We start from the raw sequence: 22,075 nt of genomic DNA, 5'->3' as shown, positions 1-22,075 counted from the left end.
ATATTTTTAATATAAAAATTTAAATTTAAGATTAGTTTACATATTATCTAATCAATCTCTAAATAATATAACACTTATTATAATACACTATATAATATAATTAATTTACCTCTCCGCGCATCGGGCGGGTCTCACCCTAGTTATTCATTAATTTGTCAAACAAGCCCCATTAGTTTTGTCTATTTTAGTACCAAATTTATGGATGATCGAAGTATATTATTACCTGAAACGTTGCGAATTTACTATCCATATTATAAAAAATAAATATGAACATCTAAACCTCTATTAAGCGTCTCAGAATTTCCAACTTGACACAAATCCTATTATAAACAGCCATGAACTAATGAGAAATGCATAAAGGTATTTAACAAGATCATCCCCATAGCACAAGATTATGGAAAGAAAGAAAGAAAACATATGGCTTGGAGTAGAGAAGATTTGAAGCTTACTTGCATCATTGATCTAGGATTTGTGGTGTAGGTTGTCTCTATGGTTGTTTCTTTCTGTATTTAGAAAAAGCAAATATGATTAGTTACAACAATAAACATAAGCGATCATTATCCAAATCAGATTATATTACCTCAAATTCAAATCCATAATGCAATGCAACCCTTTTAACATCTTCTAAACTCAATTCAATGGACATCTCCTACAGACAAATTTCAGTGTAAGACAAAACACCAGATAATAAGATACAATGCTGTGTGCCGAAAGAAAAAGAACCTTACATCTTCTTGCCCATACATATCAGCGAAGTGATAAAGTAGAGGGCCAAAATTTATCCAAACCTGTCATTGTGTCGATGTCAGCCAGCAATAGCATGATGGACAATACAACATGTGAAATGCAACAAGTTTATCAATTGAAGGATAAGAAAGAAGAGAGATGCAAGGAATTTTGGATAAAGGAACTTACTCCTCCGTCTTTCAAAATTTGTGAAATTATTTCGATGTACTCCACTATATTGTGAGCAGTGTCAATAAAGAAACAAGTGACAACTGCATCCCATGCACCTGTTTGGCCATGTAAGTCTCATTAGAAATTGCAAAAAGCAAAGAGTGTTATGATGTTGAATGTCATTCAGTACAGATAATTAGATACGAAAGAATTATAATGTTCATTTTATCAAGATAAAAATACATGTTACACATATCATTGAATAATTTCCTTTCCATTTTGTTGTTTGTGTCTAAAAATTGACATAGTAACTCGGTAGTAATTATTATTGTTATTATTTGATAAAAATTTCCAAGTTATTACGGGCAACTATAAATAGTTCTCTACGTTATTCTATTTAGATGGGGAAATATATTAGAGTTAAAAATCAGTAACATAAAGTTTAACATTATCCAAAAATATAAAATTACACATGTAGTTCAGTTAGGTAAAATTGACCCCCACTTTTAGCCCCCAACTAAACATACCCTAAGTTAAATTGCATGAGGATGATGATGTAAATTCATAGTTATTAAATATGGCGACCACGGTAAGGAAGGTTAGTAGTTTGATTTGAGAATTTGAGATGTTCTATTGTTCTAAGAGGGATATTGCTCCAGATAGTAAGCAAGGCTCTTGTTGAGGACATTACTCAGATTGATATGGACATGTACACTGAAAAACTTGTGCCAAGACCATATTTTCATTTGTAGTAAGATTAGAAGCCATCAGTTCAGACTCTCAAGCATCTATAGCAGCTCGTTCTCTACTCAAGTTAAGTTGGTAAGAAGTCAGGAATCATTTATCCAAATCCTGCCATAACACCTAATTTGACAAAATGTTGAACAATAAAGTTTACATTTAGGATTGAGCAGAAAAATGAATTTTACCCTGCTAGAGCCATAGATATGTGATTTTAGATAGAAAATATATATAGCTAAAGATAATCTCTCCTACCTACTTGGCTTGAATCACTATAAACTTCAACAAAGTCACCTCCACACATGGAAAAGCCTTCAGTAATTCCTGCACTGCTTCCATAGTTGCAACCAACAATGTTAGGAGACACACATACATACATACATACATACATACATACATACATGAACAAGAGGGGAAAAAAGTCTTTGACGTCAAGGCCATGGGATCAAGCCATGGTATCAGCACTAATGCTTTTATCAAATTAGGCTACTTACATAACATTACACTTTTTAGATGCCACCTTTCCCTAGACACTGAAAAGTTTATTAAAAGTTTGGAGAAATTCAGCACATGATACTGAAAAATGGTTACAACTACTAGGAGGTTTACTTCGCCTAACGAAATTCATGAGTGGTTTGCAGATACTCAGAAAATGAAGCTATATTGTGATAATCAAGTAGGTATTTGAGTAACCTATTTTCATGAGAACACAAAAATATTCATATTGATCGATACTGTGCACTGCGTAAGATAAAGGTTTTTCCAATGAAGTTATTACTGAATCTGTTAATTCAAATGATCAAGGGAACCTTGTATATGTGAAATCAGTGTAGTTAGTATTGCTATTTTTGCAATACTACGAGTATGGGTGGGAGTGAACCCAAACAGAGCCTTAAATCTGATTCCTAACAACATTGCATATCTTTTGCAAGCTTGGATTATGTAATGTGCTCCAGCATGTGGTGTTGGAAATTGTACATATAATATAATTCATGGATTTGTAAGTTTCGAATATTTGTAGTTATTTTTGGCTTTTTTCTCTTATACAAGTACATACCTGGCTGGATGAATATCAGGTAAGGAAACAGGACGAAGTTGGTCGTTATCTGACACTGAATTGCAATTACTGTGAATCCAAGGGTATATTGTCCACTCATCAACAGTTTGAGAACTTAAGAAAAAGAGGAAACTCAAAATCAGAACACCAGTCATTACTTTGACTCAAAAACAGGTGATTAGTTTTATCATTAGTAAGACTGACAACAAAGAGACAATTCATTGTCCTTACTGATTAAGAATGAAACTTGAGCATATCATCATGTAGTATGAAAATTCATTTCCCTGGCTGACAAATCCTGCAACATAATACGAAATATCTATTATAATGATGATATCTAAAACATATTTCTATGTAACCCTGACAATACACAAACCTAAACATGAAATCTCCAGAGCCAGCCGACCGAGTCCAGCACCAGGAACTAAGCAAGCAGGTGGACTGTTTGAGAAATTGAATGCTTTTAGTACACAAATTGAGCAATACTACACCCAAATAAGGACTTTCTGCTAGTGTTAACAGTGTTAATCTCTACCTCTCTTTACAGCGATTAGGGAACAGGCGATTAAGTTCTTCAAGAATTGGCTTGTAACACTGATCACGTTCTTTCTTACCCTAATAAGATACATATCAGAAAACATAAGTGAGTAGCTCTTAGCAAACTGCCAAGTAATGGGTTCACGGCGGGCAAAAAGGTAATGGACGTGGGGAATCAACAACCAAAATAGCATGAGGGAAATGACGAGTGAAGCTTAGAGAATGTGCTCATTTCATTGTTTCTAATTAAGTTCACACAGTATCATGCATGCATCCTTCAGTTATTGATATGACACCACTCAGCAGTGGTGGAAATAACACAATGTTTCAGATTGCACTGTTTAAACTAGCAAATCAAACTTTTCATACGATAGCAAAAATAGAATATCTAAAAAGCAAGGAGAAGTCAGAACTAAACAAGAAGTACCTCAGCAGCCCAGTCCCTAACTATGTTCCTAATTATACATCGCACCTGAGGAAAAAGCAGTAAACCCAAAATTAGAATCATCAATATTGCCATGCTAAAAAGTTGCAAAATAAAAAGCATCCAGAAGGAGAAATGTAAAAATCATACAATATGGTATGCAGCAGGATATAGACTGATCATGAAAATTAAAGCACCGAAGTTTTCCAGGTCGTGTAGTGATTTAGAGACAAACCCCATTTATTTCTTTCGAGAATGTATGTTCCATATTAAATGATGAGGAGACAGGCTGACAAGCATCATTTTATAGTCACAATGAAGAAAATGTAAAAGAACTTCTGAAAAGTGACATTACAAAGTGCACACATAATTTCATTTTCATCCAAATTTGGTAACAATTATCATTCAGGATATTAGTCTGATAGCAGGCATTTCAGTTCTCAAACTTAACTAGTGTGAAGAATTCAAAGTTAAGAGTACATTGACCATGCACTTATCTTTTTTATTTTTCAATGATCTTAGAGAATAGCATCATTTTATTTGATAATTATTGGTTCATTGTTTCATACAATTACAGATTCCCTCGAGTCCAGAACAAATTGTCGATGGAAGCAACAGGAAAATGTTAAGCTGCATAACATCAAAACTCATTTTGTCATTCTCACTGTTTGAGAAGCAGTGGTTTCAAAATTACTCAACTTCTGCCTATGGATAGTGATTCACTTCTATAATGAACTTTGGGGTACCAGCACTCAGTTGATGACAAATCTGTGGATCAAATTCTGTAGAAAGGATAGAGAAAATGAAGGCAAAACAGATCCATTTCCTGTGTCATATTAGAACAAGGTGTTGGAAGTCTCCATTGCAGCAGCCAAGAAGGGGGAGACAAAGATGGTCTAAGATAGAAAACATGGAAAGAGAAACAGAAAAGATTGGCCAAGGCCACGTGTGGAGTGATACAACAGCATGCCAACAACAAATTTTTAAATGACTATCAGAATTGAGCGGCCCTAACTCACCTAAGCATTGTGGAACTTATAATCACCCGTTATGCCTTCAACTAGACATTTGAAAAGTGAAGTTTACAGGATTGACATTTGCAGATCGGTGGCCGAACTAACAAACAGCAAAAGGTCTAATACTATATTAGAATTAGATGTCCCTAAATCAACTACAAAAGCTATATAAAGGGATGCGGATCGCCAAGCATTTATAAAGACTATCATGGTTGTATTCTCAAACAACATTGGACTTCTAATATTGACAAATTCAACAATGCATTGTCCATCTCCATTGTCAGGCCAGTAAAATCACAAAAAAGAAAAGAAAAAGACATACTTCAACCAACTAAAATCCAAAACTTAGCACTATCCTAATTCCTAGCATTAAACAGATAACAAGAACAAAAAAGAGCTGAAAAATAAATGTACCTTATCAACATCAACTAAAGGAACATTCAGTTGCAAAGATGGCTCTAACCATTGTTGACATGAAGAAGAGATCTGACATAAAGCAGAAATAAAAGGATGAGAAAATTCAAGTATAGCACAACATATACATTCACTGGTCAATACAAAATATTAATAGTACTTTTTTTAAAATTAAAAAAAAAAGATGTTGCTGGTCAGCACCAATTATCAGGAGAATAAAAGCAAAGTGCAGGAAGATATTGCCAGAAATAAATTGAAGTTTTCACTTGACAATTACTATGAAAAATATCAAAAAGCTTTTTGTTGCCATCAATGAGCTTGGCACAGCATAAAACCAACCCAGAAATTCTTAAAAAAAGAGGATTGGGGAACTGCAAATGTAAAACAGGAAAGAGGACTGACATTGTTATTGGAATCGGTGATGGCTGCTCCACCATATTCACGGATCTCTCCATTATGTATCAAGCTTGGAAGATTGGTCCCAGTATTTGAATTATGGTGACTCTCAATGTCCACTTCCTGTTGTTATCTACAGAGTCAAATTTCTAAATGAAAAAAACAATGATAGGAACCAAGGAAAAATCACAATTCTTATCTACTGAATCAAAAGGGGTCATGGAGTCAAATGCTGCAGAACCTCATTGGCATGCACCGGTGCCGATGATCTACGTGTATCATTGATACCTTCTGCACAAGCATGTTGACCAGATACAGAACATGTTATTCTCAATGGAGCAGACTCACATGGACAAGCATTAATCCCTTCAGAGACAAAATGATCCCTTTGACCATGCTCAGGATGTGCATCTCTGCTTAAGTCTATGTCCCCGCTCATATCAAGAGGGGGTTCAAAGGCCTGAAAGAGTTCATTTTACCAATATCAAACATTATAATAACAGAAAAATACAATCTACAGGAGTGAGTTATGACCTGAAGCATGCCGAATATGAAATGAGAATTTACTGCAATACACCTGCACCATTAGACGGCATAGAAAATATAATACTTCAGTAACTTTAGAGTTTAAAACTTGGCCTCTACAGTATTAAATAACATATGGACAACTAGTGGTCAATATAATCACATCCATGACCACTAATTTTCTTTGCAAGTAAAATTATTATATGGCAAGTAAAATCACTTATGAGCAACAGCAAACGACCATTTAATAACAAAACAACTAAAGCCTCAGATTGCATAGCATGGATCCTCCTCCAACGCCTCCGCTGAGAAATTTGTCGCCCCCCAGCATTGGAGGAGGATCCAAAGACAGCCTCCTCCTCCTCCTCTTCCGCGTCCTCTCCCAAGTATCTCTCTCTGACTCGATGATCAGAACTTTCTACTCATGGCATCATCAAGTCCTATCGGCTCTTCAGTCTCATTGATCGGTGCGCTCTCCATCAGTCCATCCTCTGAAATTTATGTCGCCGGAGGATGCTCTCAACAACTGTCTCCAACGAGTATGAGCTCTGGGAGGAGAAAGACCAGACGCTCCTCACATGGTTGATGTCGACAATGACCGAATTGGTGTTCACACTTGTTGACTGTGATGTGAGTGCTTGTGGGTCGTGGCAAGTGCAGTTGAAACTTGCTGCACACAAGCTCGGGTGCAACAACTGAAGGTAGAGTTGAGCACAATAGCAAACACTTCGCAACCTCTGAATGAATATCTCCTCCGCACTTAAGCCATCGTGAACACCTTGGCCTCTATCGGGAGTGGAACACATTGCTATCATCCTCGCTAGGCAAGGAAGTGAATACAATGCATTGGTCACCTCCATAAACACCAGGCCTAAGCCATACTCTGTGCTTCAAGTGGAGGTGCATCTGATGACTCACGAAGCTCGACCTAAATTGAAAATGAAGTTCTTTGCACGAGTGCTTTGGGCATGTTTTGCGTCTCAGACCAACACAGGTTTCAGAGGCGGATGTGGTGGTCACCGTGTTGGTAGAGATCTGTTGGCCATGGTGGCCCGGGACAAAGTGGTCGTTCAGGTCGCAGTTCCACAATCTGTCAGCCATGCAACAAGCCAAGTCATACGAGTTTCAACTGCTAACATAGGTTCGATCAGGTGTTTCAGCGTACACCTCTACCTCCACCACCGTATGCCAACTATCTTCCACAATCTGTCAGCCATGCAACAAGCCAAGTCATACGAGTTTCAACTGCTAACATAGGTTTGATCAGGTGTTTCAGTGTACACCTCTACCTCCATCACTGTATGCCAACTATCTTCTAAATCTCCCAACTACGTTGCTAACCACTCAAGTATTTCTCATTCTCCTTATTCTGCTATGTCTCACAACTCTGCACCTCATGCATATACACCTGCACCTACATTTCACTCATCACAGCTCCCTCCAAATGCCTTAGTTGCCCCTACCAGGACTCCTGCACCATCGATTTCACACTTCTCTGCCTCTGCCGCAACACCTAAATCAGTGATAGACTCAACCTGGTATCCAGATTATGGAGGGACCTCACATGTCGCTCCTGAATTCTCAAACCTCATGCAAGCATCACCCTATAATGGATCTGACTAACTCTGTGTGCGTAATGAACAAGGTTTGTCTATCTTAACACTGGTAGATCTATCATAACATCCTTTAAACAGCCACTCAAACTAAACAATCTTTTGTTCGTTCCAGAAATTACAAAGAACTTATTAAGTGTTAGCAAATTTGTGTTAGACAATAATTGTTTTTTAGGTCTGGCCTTACGACTGTTTAGTTAAATCTCATGCCACTAGAGCTCTCTTCTCCAATGGGTAGCAGGCAGAGATGGCTTATACAGATTCAGGAGTTCCCAGTTGCAACATCATCAGCAACAAGATAATCTTTCAACAAATCAAAAATTCCAAAAACATGCTTTCTATTCTAGTTTAGATTGCAACACATTTAGCATATGGCACCATAGACTGGTGGATGCACCCAAGACCCAACAAAGTGGTTTCACATGTATTAAAGACTTGTAAGATTCCATTCATGAATAAAAATGCAACTGAACACTGCTCTACGTGTTGTCTTGGCAAGGCACATTGCCTCCCCTCTTTAGAATTGGTGTTTACTAATCTTTCGGGACCATCCCTTATCACTTCTAATAATGGATACAAGTATTATATTGCTTTTATTGATGCGTACTCAAGATTCAGTTGGACCTATTTTCTTAAAACTAAATTAGAAGCATTCGCAGCCTTTTTGCAATTTAAAGCTTTGGCACAACTATTCTTAGAAACTAAATAAAAGTTGTACAGTCTAATTTAGGGAGGGGGGTTTGAATATAGAGCATTTTCCAAATACTTTCAATAAGAAGGAATAAATCATAGGCTAATGTCCTCACACCCACAATAAAAATGGTGTTGTTGAAATAAAACAGGGACACTTGGTAGAAACAGCTTTAACACTCTTAGAAAATGCATCCATGCCTCTCTCGTTTTGGGAAGAGGCAGTGGTCACTGTCACAGACACTATAAACAGAATTCCACCTTCATCACTGTACATATTCTAACCATTTGCGAGGTGGTACAATTTAGAGTGTTTGGCTTTGCATGTCTTCCATTCTTAGGACCCTACAATAACAATAAAAATAAGTTCGTATTTCACTCATTTGAATGCATCATTTTGGGTTATAGTCAATCACACAAAGGGTTTAGGTGTTAAGACAACCAAGGCAAGCTCTTCAATTATAAGGATGACAAGTTTCATGAGACCAGGTTTCCTTATAAGGAGCATCTAGTGGCTTCTCCCTCAAACACCCTGCCACACACTCCATATATAGCTACTCACTTCATTACCTTCCCAAAATGCAATCACTGCAGTGACCACCCCTCAACATCATGCATCATCTAATACTCTCCCTCATGCTTCATTGTATCAACCTCCACATGTCACTAAAATCATCTCGAGTGGCATTTGCACACTCAAATCTGCATCATAATTCTCCTCACACTGCACAGCATTCTCCATAGCACACTCGTGCATCTTTATCCTCAAAAAACATCACTATTACTCCACCTGATTCACCTATTCAGCAGCCTCCACTGTTACCCACCCCTACACACACAAAATCCCTGCAACACACTCTCCACTATCTTCTACAGCCTCAACTACATGTACATAACCCATATAGCCCTCCTTCACTCACTTACAACTCCAGGAGATAGACCCATCACTAGGTCTATGACTCGTGGTCTCCTCCCAACCCCAAACATCTTTCTTAAGTCACAATCCACTACAACATCACCCTCAGTCACAAGATGTACCTACACCAGACTCAAACACTAGCCATGGCTTTTGGCCTCAAACTGTCCCACAAAAACAATGATTATGATTCAATTTCTGATCCATCCCGTACAAGTCCGTGGTAGGAGCACTGTAGTATGCCACTATTACATGTCCAGAAATTTCATTCAATGTCAACAAAGCACGTCAATTCATGCTTACACCTAAGGAGTGCCACTAGAAGGTTGTTAAGAGGATTTTTCGTTGTTTGGCTGGAACCTTGGAACTTGGGATCACACTTAGGCAGGCAGCAACACCAAAGTTCCTCAACCTCAAGGGACACTCTGATGTAAACTGCACAGCGGATGTTGATGATCACATGTCTTGTGTGAAAGCAAAATATAGGAGCATTGTGGATCTCACAGCTGAACTAATTTGGGTTCAGTCCTTATGCATTGAACTAAAGGTTCCCACTGCTGGTGCAAGACCAGTAGTATACTATGATAACTTGAGTGAGATTATGCTTGTTCACACTCCAGTCTTGCACTCGAGGACCAAACATATGGAGTTGAATCTTTTTCTAAGAGAAAGAGTCCGAGAAGAAAAGTTGTTGATGGCACACATAAACTCGAGCAACCAACAGATATACCCACTAAAGCAGTGTCTAAAGCAAGGTTCTTAGAGATTAGACCTAAGCTAGCTGTAACAGTATTCCAAGCCTGCAACGAGCCCAATTTCAAGGGGCATAACAATGTGAGTTGAAGAGTGACCAAGTAAGAGTCTAGAAGTGGCAAAAACAATTAAGTGGATTTGTTAGACAGTTAAAGGTGCCAGCTAGGATAGATCTTACAACTAACTTAAGGATGACAGGTCTCTTCTACTCCTTTGAACTAACTTACTGAATAAGCTATTCTGCCATCTATATAAGAACAGAACTGTGCTTGAACTCAGTAATATCAACTCTTTCTTCTCTTGTCTCACTCTTCTCCCCCCTCCTCCCTTTCTTTCTCAAACTCTATCACCCATTTGGTTAGATCAGCGGATCAAATGATTTTATTGTTTGGCAAAGTTCACATCTTCAAAGGTGCCAATTAACTTTTGTCATTAAATGAGACCAGCTGTGGAGATCAAATGATGTTATTATCTTTTGCCAAATTAACTTCTTCAAAGGCACTAGTTAACTACAGAACCATTGAAATGGGTCTTGAGACTATTAAGAGTCTTTATTTGTCATTTTAAAATCCTTATTGTTGGATTGTCCTTCACCTAGTCAATATCCTTGAGGCTTCTGTTGCCTTCAATTAACAAGTTCAAACCATCATAGACACAAGTCTACCATTTTTTCCTTTAGTAAGTGCCGCTCTTACTTCCTCTGAATTCATACATTTAATCTTATCATTTCATGTATGACCACTCCTTGAAGACAACATTTCCTTTTCTGCAAAACTTTTTAATGTTGGCACTTCATTTAGTATTTAGTTCCGTAAAGTATCACTAGTCTTAATTATTGCACAATAAAAGGTTACATTAACCTTTAAAGGAACCTTTCATACCTCCATTTTATCCACCAAGCACAAATGCTATGGTTAACATCTCCCGCTATCTCTTCATTATTTTGTATGAAATAACTGTCGACTAACTAGCAGTATTATGATATTCAATTATAACATCCACGGCAGTGCTAGCATACCTGTTGCCAAACTTCCATATACCTATTTTACTTTTGTTTAAGGGGAAATTTTGGGATTCCAGTCCTTCTTTGACATCTCTAGTTTTGCTGTTTATTCCCTACTTTTCCATAAGATCTATATTCAGCTAAAATCAAATTGGTTCCTTTATTAAACTTCCAGAAACCATATTGGTTCTCTAAAACGCAAGTCCCTAGTCTTAGTCTCCATTCTATCACTCAAAACCCAAAGTTCCACTGTAGACAACAGAATAGAAGTTCTCAATCCTAACAGGGGTTGCCTTCAGGGGGCATTCCATCAAGATGAGGAGGAGGATAATAGAAATTATTATGCATCATCCTGTGGCAAGATCTGCACCTCTATGTGAATTGGCTTTTTTGGTATCTTAAAGGAATCATGGCTTTGCCCTATGAAATTACAGCAAGTTCTTCTCATTAAGTTCAAAGGCGTTGGCTAACATAAAAGTGCAAAGATTCTATGGAAGTCCGGAGTTTTTGTAAGGCTCTAGTGCATATCGATGTAAAGTAATTCCAGGAATTCCAAAGATTCCTTTTCAACGATTTCCTTTTTTACGTCCCTTTGATCCTCAACACATGGTTTGTTTAATTGGGTATCTTCAGCTGATATTCAAAGGGATTGACATGCATTGTTGCATGTTTCAGAGCTAAGCTTTTTGTGCAAGGATTGTTTATCCTCCTTTGTTATTCTCTTTTATTCTACTGAAATATATTTTTTCTATCAAAATCAAATTCTCAATTCTTACAATAAAGTTCTCTCTAGGTTTCTCCCTCCACTATAAAGTATGCCGGTAAAATTTCTAATTCTCCAATAAAAACAGACAATTCTTCATGTTCTCCTACTTGCCTCTTTTGTTCCCTGCCCTGCTGCTGCATAATCTCTTCTATTCCTTAAACCCTGACTCTGCTTGCCAGCATTTTTCTCATTTTTGAATTGGATATGACCATTTAAAATTAAATATGACCTTTTATGAGTTTACAACATGGAAGTGGCTTATGATAGTATTTGGGTATTAGCGTATGCATCAATTTAGTACTTTACTATTTCATCAATCATATACTAAAACTTAATTACTTTTTGCACCTTTTAAGCATTTTCTTTTTGTTAAAGCATCTTTTTTTTTTATAGAAAGCTATGTAATTCTTTTTTATTTAGGCATTTTATGATGCTTTTGAATCTTACCATACAAAAGCACCCATATACCACAATTCATGATTCAAAATTTGGTCAACTGATTCAAGGTTTGACAGTTATGGAAGGATTTTAAGGTATGTGTGCATCTGTATATACTTTATTTTATTAATTTAAACCAAACATGCTTTGGCATAAGCTGACCAAGATAAGCTAAATGCTTAAAACAGAACTTTTATTTTGTTTTCAAAAGCTAAAATGATCAAATTGTACAGAATTTATTTCTGAGAGTGAAAAGAAAGAAAATCACATAACAAAGAAGTATGTAGAAAAAAGTTCAAAGGCTCTAATCATTCCATCCAGCTGCTATTACTCCTAGAGAGAGAGAGAGGAGAGAGAGTAAAAAAGCAGAGAGTAAACAAAATGTACCGTCGCAATCTTTGAAACTTTTGAGGATAATGAGATAACAAAGCCTACAGACACAAGAAGAGGTGGTAGAAAGCAAGGGGTTACAAGAATGAACAGACACTTTCAGGAAAATCATACAGCAACAAATGAACAGCAAAGGAACTATTACAAGGCATTAGAATTGTGCCAGTGTTCATAGCATGTGTGCTAGGGAATGGGAACCGAGAAACTAATACCTTATGGGCAGGCGGAAGCTTTCTGAAAGATCTCTCATATCGACTAACATCCTCCTCTGCAGCATCAGGATAGCTGCACGCAAAGTCAATGAAAGAAATGTAGATACCTTGAGTGTTCTTTCAACGAGTTAGATGATAGTGTTAGAGACACAATTAATTTTAAAGCTAATAAACATACAGTAAATAAATAAATTACAACAAGTATAACAATAATATGAACAAATGAAAGCAACAGAATTTCAAAGGCATTTCATACTTATGAATATAGGTGCATTTGCACATTTTCAAATTATAAACTGAAAATTTATGCTGATGTTCAAAAATAAAAAGGAAAAAAATCACCAAGTACAACAGAAGTAATAGAATACAAGTAAAAAAAAATAAAAAGAATCATTCGAACAAAGAAACCTTGCCCAAACTGGAAACAGCAAAAGTGATCCGTCTTGAATATAAGCAGTTAATACTAATCATTTCAATCGATTAAATATTATATCTTAATAAAATTATGTCACTACAATCATGTTTTAGGGAGAGTTATATTTCACCACAACAAGCGAAAACAAAAATAAAACAGCCATCGAAAGAGACCTTTATTTCCTTTTGAGACATTCTAAGAAGGGTAAACAGCCATTTTGACACGTAAACAATTCAAGTTCCAACAAAATAGTCCATGAATAAAAGAAAAGCACTCATGTCGCCCCCAAAGATCATAAAAGCTAGATAAACTTCACCTCCCCCACACAAAAGTAGAATCTTTAGAGTGCCAAATAGGGGTTTACACTTCGACAGCATCAATGTATTGGAGAGGAAAGAAATCATATTTAAAGGTAACAGTCACAACAAGAATAACAATAGCAATAACAATAACAATAACAATAACAATAAGAGCAAGAGCAAGAACAAGAACAACAAGAACAATAATAATAATAGGTCATACTTGAGGTATGCACTAATGATGCGCCTAAGGGACTGGATTTCAAGAGCTTCTTCAAGCTTCAAACGACGACTTTTCTCCTCTTCATCAGACATAACCATTCTTTGCTTCACTCCCCCTTCTTCTTTTTCCATAGTTTCGGCTTTCCACTTCTAGAGTACTACAAAGCAAGGAAGCCAGGTTATGCTAACAGGGCGTTTGGAAAGCACATGAGAATTCAATTCTACTAAAAACTATGGAATTGAAATCAATGGTCTAATTTGGTGATGGAATTGAACCCTAACTACCTTCATAAACACCAGCGAGCCCTCCACTAAAGTGTTTCTTTCCTCTCCAGCGCAAGTTCAGGAATCAGCGGCGGTCTTAAGTGTACTGCATATAGAAAAAGAGGGAAAAAGACGCGTAGAAGAAGAAAAATGAGAATGAAATGAAGAAAGCAAGAAGAGAGGTTAGGGAAGTAATGACAATAACAGTCATTAGAAGCAGCAGAAGCAACATATTGATCAAACAGCATCAGCATTGTTCAAGGTTCAACAATAAAATTTAAAGGCTAAGTAGCACAAAAAGGATTTTTTTTTTTTTTCCAATAAAGAGAAGACTGAGCAGACCTGATCGGAGCGAGCGGAACAGAGGGCACCGGCGGCGGCACCAGCGCCACCAGAGCAGCAGATAGGAATTGCGATTTGTGGATGAATGGCGAATTAGTGGCTTAGGGTTATTGTTTTTTACTTTTCCTTGTACTTCCACAACCAAAACGGGAGGATTTTTTTATTATAAAAAAAATAAATCACCAAAAATTAGGGGTGTTACGATGGATACAAAGGTTAGGATTTTGAGGCAATCCTAACCTTGATACCTGCGGTTGAGATTTTTATTAAACTCAACTCTACTTAATTTGCAGTTGAGAATATTCCAATTCTAACCTTATTTGTTTTTAACCGTGAATATCCGATCCTAAGTGCGAGTTAAAAAAAATGTAACATTATTCTATAACTTGATAATTTAAAGAGTAAAGTATTATTTTTGTTCCCAACGTTTAGGGTAAGTTCCAAAATTATTCTGACGTCTCAATCGTTCTATTTAAGTACCTAACGTTTTAAAATTAACTGAATGTTGTCCTAATTGATAGCGGGACAAAATTGAGATGATTTTGAAATGTTAGGGACTAGGACGAAAACGTTTGGGACAAAAACGATACATAGAAATAAATTTTAGTTTTATCCTTCAATACTATCAATTTTTTTACTGTACATAGTATTCAATTATTTTTTAATCATCTGTAAGTAAATTAAGCTTAATCACATTACTACTTTCATTCTAATAAGTTAATATAAAAATATAAAAAAATTTATTAGAATGAAAATAGTAATGTGATTAAGCGTAATTTACTTACAGATGATTAAAAAATAATTGAATACTATGTACAGTAAAAAAATTGATATTATTAAAGGATAAAATTAAAATTTATTTCTATGTATCGTTTTTGTCCCCAATGTTTTGGTTCTATTTAAGTCCCTAATGTTTCAAAATCGTCTCAATTTTGTCCCGCCGTTAATTCTGTTAACGGATCCCTAACGGCAAGACAACATTGAGTCAATTCTGAAACGTTAGGACTAAAATAGGACGATTGAAACATTAGGGACAACTTTGAGACTTATGCCAAACGTTGAAGACAAAAACGATACTTTACTCTAATTTAAAATAGAACTGACCTTTATGTAAAAAAAATATTAGCTTATCAAATAATAATCTTCGTTTAGTGACTAAGCATTTTTTGTATTTAGTGAGAAGTCTTTGATTTAACATACACTTTAAACACATTTTTATATAAGTATATAACATATACTTATATAAGGTGCGGGTCGGTCGGGTTGGGTACCCACAGGTATGGTGCATATTGCCACCCCTACCAAAAATGCACCAAAAGTATTTTTTCATTCATAAAAATACTTTTAAATTATATTATCGACAAAAATAGAGTTAAATCTTAATTTCACCCTGAAATTTGGTCCGATACTCAATTTGACTTTTACAATTTTATTGGCCCTAATTAGAACCCTCAAATTAGCATTAGTGGATTCCGATTGGCCCTACAATGATCTCCGTCACCAAAATGCTTATCTAACATATTTACCTAACACGCTGGACATAGCTAAGATGTCGTTGGGTTGGTTTCGCGTCCAAACCCAATGAAAACGACGTTGTTTCAGTTTGCTTGGGGGTTAAAACTCCCGTTCTTTTCACTATGGCGTTCATAAGTTTCAAAACACCAAGAAAACCTTGACACTTCGTCTTCTTCATTCTCTGTAATGTGTTACTGTGAAACTAAAAGGAGCTCCTTACAGTCGTTTTGGAAATTCCTGCTAACTTGTGAGATTTGGCAAGATTGAAGAAACCACATGCACAGAACATTATTGTTCACACAGAGGTTAATCATGGAACCCTTGCAACCAATGTGCTCTGTTCTGCATTTTTAATTAATAAACCCATTACAAATACTGGTGATATTGCTAATACTGCCCCTGATGAAAATAATAATGCTACTGCTAACAATACTGGAAATGATGCTGCTAATGCCCCTAGAAATGATGCTACAAACAGTACTAGAGACGATATTGCAGCTTCAGAGGTTGAACTCACTCAACCTAATTATTCACAACCAAGTGATTAATGAAGATATAAGAGTTCCCAACTCATTTTCAAAGCAATAAATAATCTTGCTTTTACATTTTCTAGCAGAACTAACAAAATATTTTGCAAGTTCCTCCATCTGTTTCACTCTAACCTACCCGGTCAAAGAAATTGCCTCCTAAAAGAAGAGCAACTCAACTCCCAAACTCTGCAAATATACACCCAATGCAAAGAACAAGGTCTGGGACAACAATAAAATTGGCAGAGCTCATGAAGTTTGTTCCCATCCCGAAATTCATATCTCCAAGGAAAAAGAATTGAGGTGCTTTATGTTTTGTAATACTTACTTGTGTTGAACTAAAGTTCATTTTGATGACTATGTTTGGAATAGATTTATATATAAGTCACATTTAGGGTACATTCTAGTGAATCTGTTTAAAGTGTTTAAGTTTGGATTTGATTAGGTAGTTCTATTTTAAAGGGTTTCAGTGTTTTGTGTAATGATGATATACAATAGATATCAATGTTGGTGAATGTAACAAGTGCTACTATGACATTATTATCATTATGGAAATGAAACTTGCATATTCGTTATTATAATTTAATCTTCAATCAGGTGGTGTTTTTATTTGCAGTTTAATAATTGCACGTTGCAAAACATGATCATAGTAAACTTATCAATTTGCATTCTTGTCAATTTGATTTCTACAATCAACAACAATTTCACATACTATTTTCCTATAACTAAGAAAAAAAAGAGGAGAATGAAAAAGTTGAAAATAAATTGGATTGTTAACCATTTAATTGATTTTGATGGTAGGGATAAAATTAGAACTAATGAAATATTTTAAGGATAAGATTACAATAAACTAAACATTATAGAGGTATGTTTAGAATTTTTTGAAAACTTAAAAGACAAAATATATACTGTGTGATGCATATGTTCTATACCTGTTGGATTAAATTGTACTCTTCTAAACTTGACTATCAATCAACACTTCAATAAATTAAGATTTTATCGATGATATTCAAGCACAAATATGTCCAAAGTATTCGTCTATTGGCGATAGATTCTTCTTTAAACTTTGCACCTATTGGCATGGTAATCACATCCTTCATATACCTCCAAACCCGGTTGGTTCAACTGAGATTCTTCAAAGCAAGCACAGCGCTTACTCATCTTTCCTGTCAAAGCGATTTCTAGTGGCCTCTGGACCATCCTAGGGTGGCCAACGTCACACCATACCTGACCAAAAGAGGAAATTTGTGTCATAACTTCTAAACAATCTATGTTAGCAATGGATAGTTTAACTCGAAAAATAATAAAATATGTCGATGATTTCACTAGCAACAAATCTATTTTTGTCCCAACCCATTGTGAAGCAAAACAAATTTATAGAAGCTTAATCCCAGTTAGAACAGCTATCCTTTTTCAAACATACATAAAAACCTGCTGTGTCATACCATTCAATTATGATATCAAGAGCCATGTCATAATTAGATGTTTCCACCAGAAAAAAAAAGTTGACACAGAAAAAAGTTTAGTGTAAGTTGTACGAAATATTTCATACAACCAAAGAGCAGGTGGTAAGTGCTTCCTTTTCATAGTCACTGGTACATGATAAGTTGTATATTGAAAGCTTCAATTCGTAACAAAGAAGTGCACACTGCAGTTGAGTCAAACAAGAACAAAATAGCCTTTTTTTTTTTCACCTTCACAAAGCCTTGTTTATTTATTATGATAATAAAAGAAGGATAATATAACAATCAACTGCACTCTAGTACAGTGATGCAATTAAAGACATGGAAAATGGGGTTACAACTTACAACTAATGAGAAGACTCAAGATAGTGTGGTAGAAGAATTTCCTATTGGTGTAGGACTACATCAAGAGTTATTTATAAAACCATAAAATATTGAACCCTATCATGTATCAGGTCTGTAAAGACACCATTCACACTTAATCTCTCTTGACCGCCTCATGTGTGCTCTGTTTAGGTTTAATTCTACCTCTCAACACTTGTCTATTTGATAGAAGAATACATGTCATTTATACACAATTTTTTCAACCTACTTAATTAAGATTATTGCAATTTGGTGATTGCTATGGTGCCTAAAAGTGTTTGTCTAACTTATCAAAAAAGGTTAAAAATCAATATTTAATTTTAAAAGTATAGAAGTAAATAATTATTAAATATTCAAAATTTGCCATAAAAAGTAAGTTAGGCAAAAGTTAGACATCAAGTTATAGGCACTATAGAATTCACCTTGCAATTTTCACTAGATTGAGTAGATTCTCTCATTTATTTTTCCTTTTGGAGCAGCAATAAACTATTTTGATTTGCTGAAGAATGGTGTTTGGTCGAAAAACTGAACAAATAAAAAAGAAATCAAGTAACCATGGCTCACCCCCTATATGAATGCAATTGGTTTTGGGAGACGAAATGTCAATTAATAAAAGTAACTCAGTTATTCATCTAAAATAATGACAGCACTTGATACCTCGCCACCCTCATCTTGGCTCCATCTTGAATTGCACGAAGGTAATTTAGCTTCTTCAATCTTCTGCTTGTCTAGAAGCTGTGCACCTCTGGCAGCCTTTGCTTCAACCCCTTTCATATATTTGGTTGGATTCCCTTGGCCATCATAGTATCGACCTACTAGCTTGCCAACATACCTATAGAAGCATGAATGAAGAGTCAAGTAAACATTCTGGCAATATGCTGTGAGATAGAGAAGCAACAGTAGCATAAAACATATATTTCCTTATGCCAAGACATAAGCTGCAAAATGGATGATAGGGATAGCCACAAATAACTAATAAATAAATAAATGAATGATATTAAATTCACGCAACGAAGATATTAATATAAAAACTAGGCCTTGTTCCACTAGACAATGCCAGAACACCTTATATTAATGAAGGCATAAAAAGATTATTACAACAGGTATATATGCAAGCTTTTAGGGTGTCTTTGACATCCCGCTAGTGCTCAGCTCATGGTTTATTTTAGTGGTGTTCTTTTATCCGACATAAAAAGGGATTGCCATGCATTGCTACGTGGTCTATTTGATTTCTGCATTTTATGAGGATGCTTTATCATCTTTAGTACTTTTCTCTTCTACGGTAATAACATTGCATTTCAATTAAACAAAAAAAGATTCTGGAAAAATTACAACAACTCTAACAGAAGAAAAATTATTTCCAATTGATGGTCCTTTATCAGAATTATAGTCCAAATTTAAGATCTCATTAATAAATTCATCACTGAAACTGTAACATAACAATGACATTTTGATAAACAAAAAAAGGTTTCAGGTGGTACCAACTTAATTGCTTTTGTTTTTCCCCCTGAAGCACGTTACCAAAATGGCCTAAAATTATAAAATACTTTCCTTACCCATGCACATGAAATAGTACAGCTATTTTCTAGAAGCTATTATATTAAGAAATAAAAAGCAAAAGAGCAGCAGAAAAGCTGCTTCATCTCCATGCTTATAGAATGGCCCATGAAACACTGATTACCATAACAGAGGCCATACAGGCAAGCCTGCAGCAACAGCACATTGCTAGGACTATGAAATTGTATGAAACAAATCATCTGATATTAATCCACTGTGCCTTAATAGACAAACTAAAGATGTGGCTTGAGTGGCATCTTGAGAGAGAGAGAGAGAGAGAGAGAGAGAGAGAGCAGGAACTTCAGATGATTTACGAGATTTGGAAATCAAAGGACTTACAGAAAATCAACTCTTAAGTTTTCAAGATTTAAATTTTCTTTGTTGCATTGGCAGAGAACTTAGTAGAATCAAATAAAACCAAAAGGGGACTGCCAAAAATGAAGAAGCCTAATACCTATAGACTAAGATTGACCATTCACATGCATAAAAAACAGGTTTCCACAAATAAAATAAAATAAAAGGATGGATGTGAATTAAGAAATTCGAAGGTTAAATCCCAGTCTATATTACACAAAGTATAACTTGTAATATGTTAAGTATCTAAGGAAAGTGGAAAACCACACCTTAAAAGCTAGTTGTTAAGTGGGAAGAACCACTCTCCTTAAATACAACGTCAAGCATCCCACACTATCCGATGTAAGACTTTGGGAACCCCATAATACCCAAGTCCATAACAATACACCAACCTTGGAGAGCTGACATCCATGGCGACTTCACTCTATCAACACTGACCCAGCGGTAGCCACTTTGCTATCGGCTACCAATATTCGATATTCACATTAATCCAGCCTACAGGTAGCCCTTTCCATGGTGCCGACAACCAAAGCTCTGATACCATTGTTAGGTATCTAAGGAAAGTGGGAAACCACACCTTAAAAGCTAGCTGTTAAGGGGGAAGAACCACTCTTCTTAAATAGAAAATCAAGCATCCCATACTACCCGGATGTGGGACTTTGAGACCCCATAATACCCAAGTCCCTAACATAATACAGTATTATTTTATGAGTAACTTCTTTCTGATTAAGAGACTATAGGTTTTGTAGAATGAAAACTCACTTATAAGTTTTGAAGTAGAAATCCCTCCATTCAACAACGCTCTTTACCTGCCATCCACAGTTTAATACATGAGTCCTTGATATTACATTTGCATATGACAAATTCAAATAAATCAGGACAGTTTTAAATTAGACAAGAGTATGAAACATGAAGAAAAGAACAAGAAGATTGATGTAGATGCTTAGAATACGGTATGTAACCAAGAGACTTATCAACTATTTAAATCACTAGATTTCTATTGAAACTAATTTTCATCAGCAATCTTGACAGTATGATACATCATATGAGCAGCCCAACTGAAAATGTTTCAATCTTGAGAGGCCTAAGAAGATTAAAAGTTGGAGGTGTTTCAATCTTGAGGCCTAAGAAGGTTAAAAGTTGGAGGTCCAGGATTTTTAAGAAGCAAGCTAAGGTAAAAAATAATACATATTCAAATCTATATACCCTCTTAACTTGGAAAATTAGAAAACTCATGCTCATGAAAACACAAAGTGTATTTATGGAGTTCAACTATGTTACACCTTGTAACACTAAAGTAAATGCTGATGTAAATCGTACTATAGGAGTTACCCAAGGTAAGGTGAGACCTCAATGCATTGTATATGCAAGGAAATTATAATCTAAATGACAGGGAATCTGCTGCCCTTTTGATACACTTAGGTCTCCTTGATGATTTTCCTTTCTCTTCTAACCCTTACAAAAGGATATGGTCTCTTGACTCCCATGGAAGTTTCAATTGTAAATCCTTTTTTCAATTTCTAACACAAAAATCTTAAATACAATCTGTTTCCATGTAGACTAGCCAACTTGGAAGTCTAAAGCTCCCTCCCGCTAAATCAAATCTTTTATATGGACAGTTGTGCTTAATAGAATTAATGCCAATTACATGTTGCGGGTTCGAAGGCCACATAGGACTATCTCCCTTGATGTGTGGGGAAAATAAGAATCAAATTTCACATCTATTTTTGCATTGTCCTATGGCTGTGATTTTATGGAACAATTTGTTTAGTATCTCTAATGGATGTTGGGTGTGTCCTGCAAACTTAGATCAGTTCCCACTAACTAGGTTTGTTTGGTACCGAAGTAGTAAACAAGCAAAATCTTTGTGGAACTGAGAATTCTTCTAGTACAAGAAACAGATTGGGAACAGAAAAGCAGCAAATCATATTGACCATAGTCGTTAAATCCCGAATTGTTTCTCCTC

General features: G+C 35.8%; 2 protein-coding genes across 4 annotated transcripts in view; both read right to left on the bottom strand.

The window, feature by feature from the left end:
- LOC107638305 (carnosine N-methyltransferase) overlaps positions 1 to 14,495 on the bottom strand; it is a 15,763-nt gene extending 1,268 nt beyond the window's left edge. Inside the window, exons 1-19 of one of the 2 annotated variants that reach the window (XM_016341519.2) lie at positions 14,331 to 14,492; positions 14,010 to 14,094; positions 13,726 to 13,882; positions 12,789 to 12,861; positions 12,574 to 12,617; positions 6,017 to 6,059; positions 5,724 to 5,942; positions 5,489 to 5,605; positions 5,087 to 5,158; positions 3,660 to 3,704; positions 3,231 to 3,310; positions 3,072 to 3,136; positions 2,927 to 2,993; positions 2,696 to 2,809; positions 1,894 to 1,967; positions 916 to 1,013; positions 729 to 788; positions 581 to 649; positions 450 to 503 (exon numbers count right to left, since the gene is read on the bottom strand). In XM_016341519.2, coding sequence (XP_016197005.1) covers positions 450 to 503; positions 581 to 649; positions 729 to 788; positions 916 to 1,013; positions 1,894 to 1,967; positions 2,696 to 2,809; positions 2,927 to 2,993; positions 3,072 to 3,136; positions 3,231 to 3,310; positions 3,660 to 3,704; positions 5,087 to 5,158; positions 5,489 to 5,605; positions 5,724 to 5,942; positions 6,017 to 6,059; positions 12,574 to 12,617; positions 12,789 to 12,861; positions 13,726 to 13,856 — 1,425 coding nt within the window. In that variant the 5' untranslated portion in view covers positions 13,857 to 13,882; positions 14,010 to 14,094; positions 14,331 to 14,492. Of the gene's footprint in view, positions 1 to 449; positions 504 to 580; positions 650 to 728; positions 789 to 915; positions 1,014 to 1,893; positions 1,968 to 2,695; positions 2,810 to 2,926; positions 2,994 to 3,071; positions 3,137 to 3,230; positions 3,311 to 3,659; positions 3,705 to 5,086; positions 5,159 to 5,488; positions 5,606 to 5,723; positions 5,943 to 6,016; positions 6,060 to 12,573; positions 12,618 to 12,788; positions 12,862 to 13,725; positions 13,883 to 14,009; positions 14,095 to 14,330 lie in introns of both variants that reach the window. The other variant, XM_021120366.1, reaches the window with a different exon arrangement.
- Positions 17,138 to 22,075, bottom strand: part of LOC107638306 (membrane-associated progesterone-binding protein 4) — a 9,111-nt gene continuing 4,173 nt past the window's right edge. Inside the window, exons 6-9 of one of the 2 annotated variants that reach the window (XR_002360465.1) lie at positions 20,872 to 20,918; positions 18,856 to 19,030; positions 18,621 to 18,723; positions 17,477 to 17,599 (exon numbers count right to left, since the gene is read on the bottom strand). Coding sequence is in view for 1 of the 2 variants with exons in the window: in XM_016341520.2 (XP_016197006.1) it covers positions 17,432 to 17,599; positions 18,856 to 19,030; positions 20,872 to 20,918 (390 nt within the window). In the remaining variant the exon portion in view is untranslated. Of the gene's footprint in view, positions 17,600 to 18,620; positions 18,724 to 18,855; positions 19,031 to 20,871; positions 20,919 to 22,075 lie in introns of both variants that reach the window. The other variant, XM_016341520.2, reaches the window with a different exon arrangement.

This window comes from Arachis ipaensis, chromosome B04 (assembly GCF_000816755.2).
Source record: "Arachis ipaensis cultivar K30076 chromosome B04, Araip1.1, whole genome shotgun sequence".
Taxonomy (NCBI): domain Eukaryota; kingdom Viridiplantae; phylum Streptophyta; class Magnoliopsida; order Fabales; family Fabaceae; genus Arachis; species Arachis ipaensis.
This window is presented reverse-complemented; position numbering and strand designations above follow the sequence as displayed.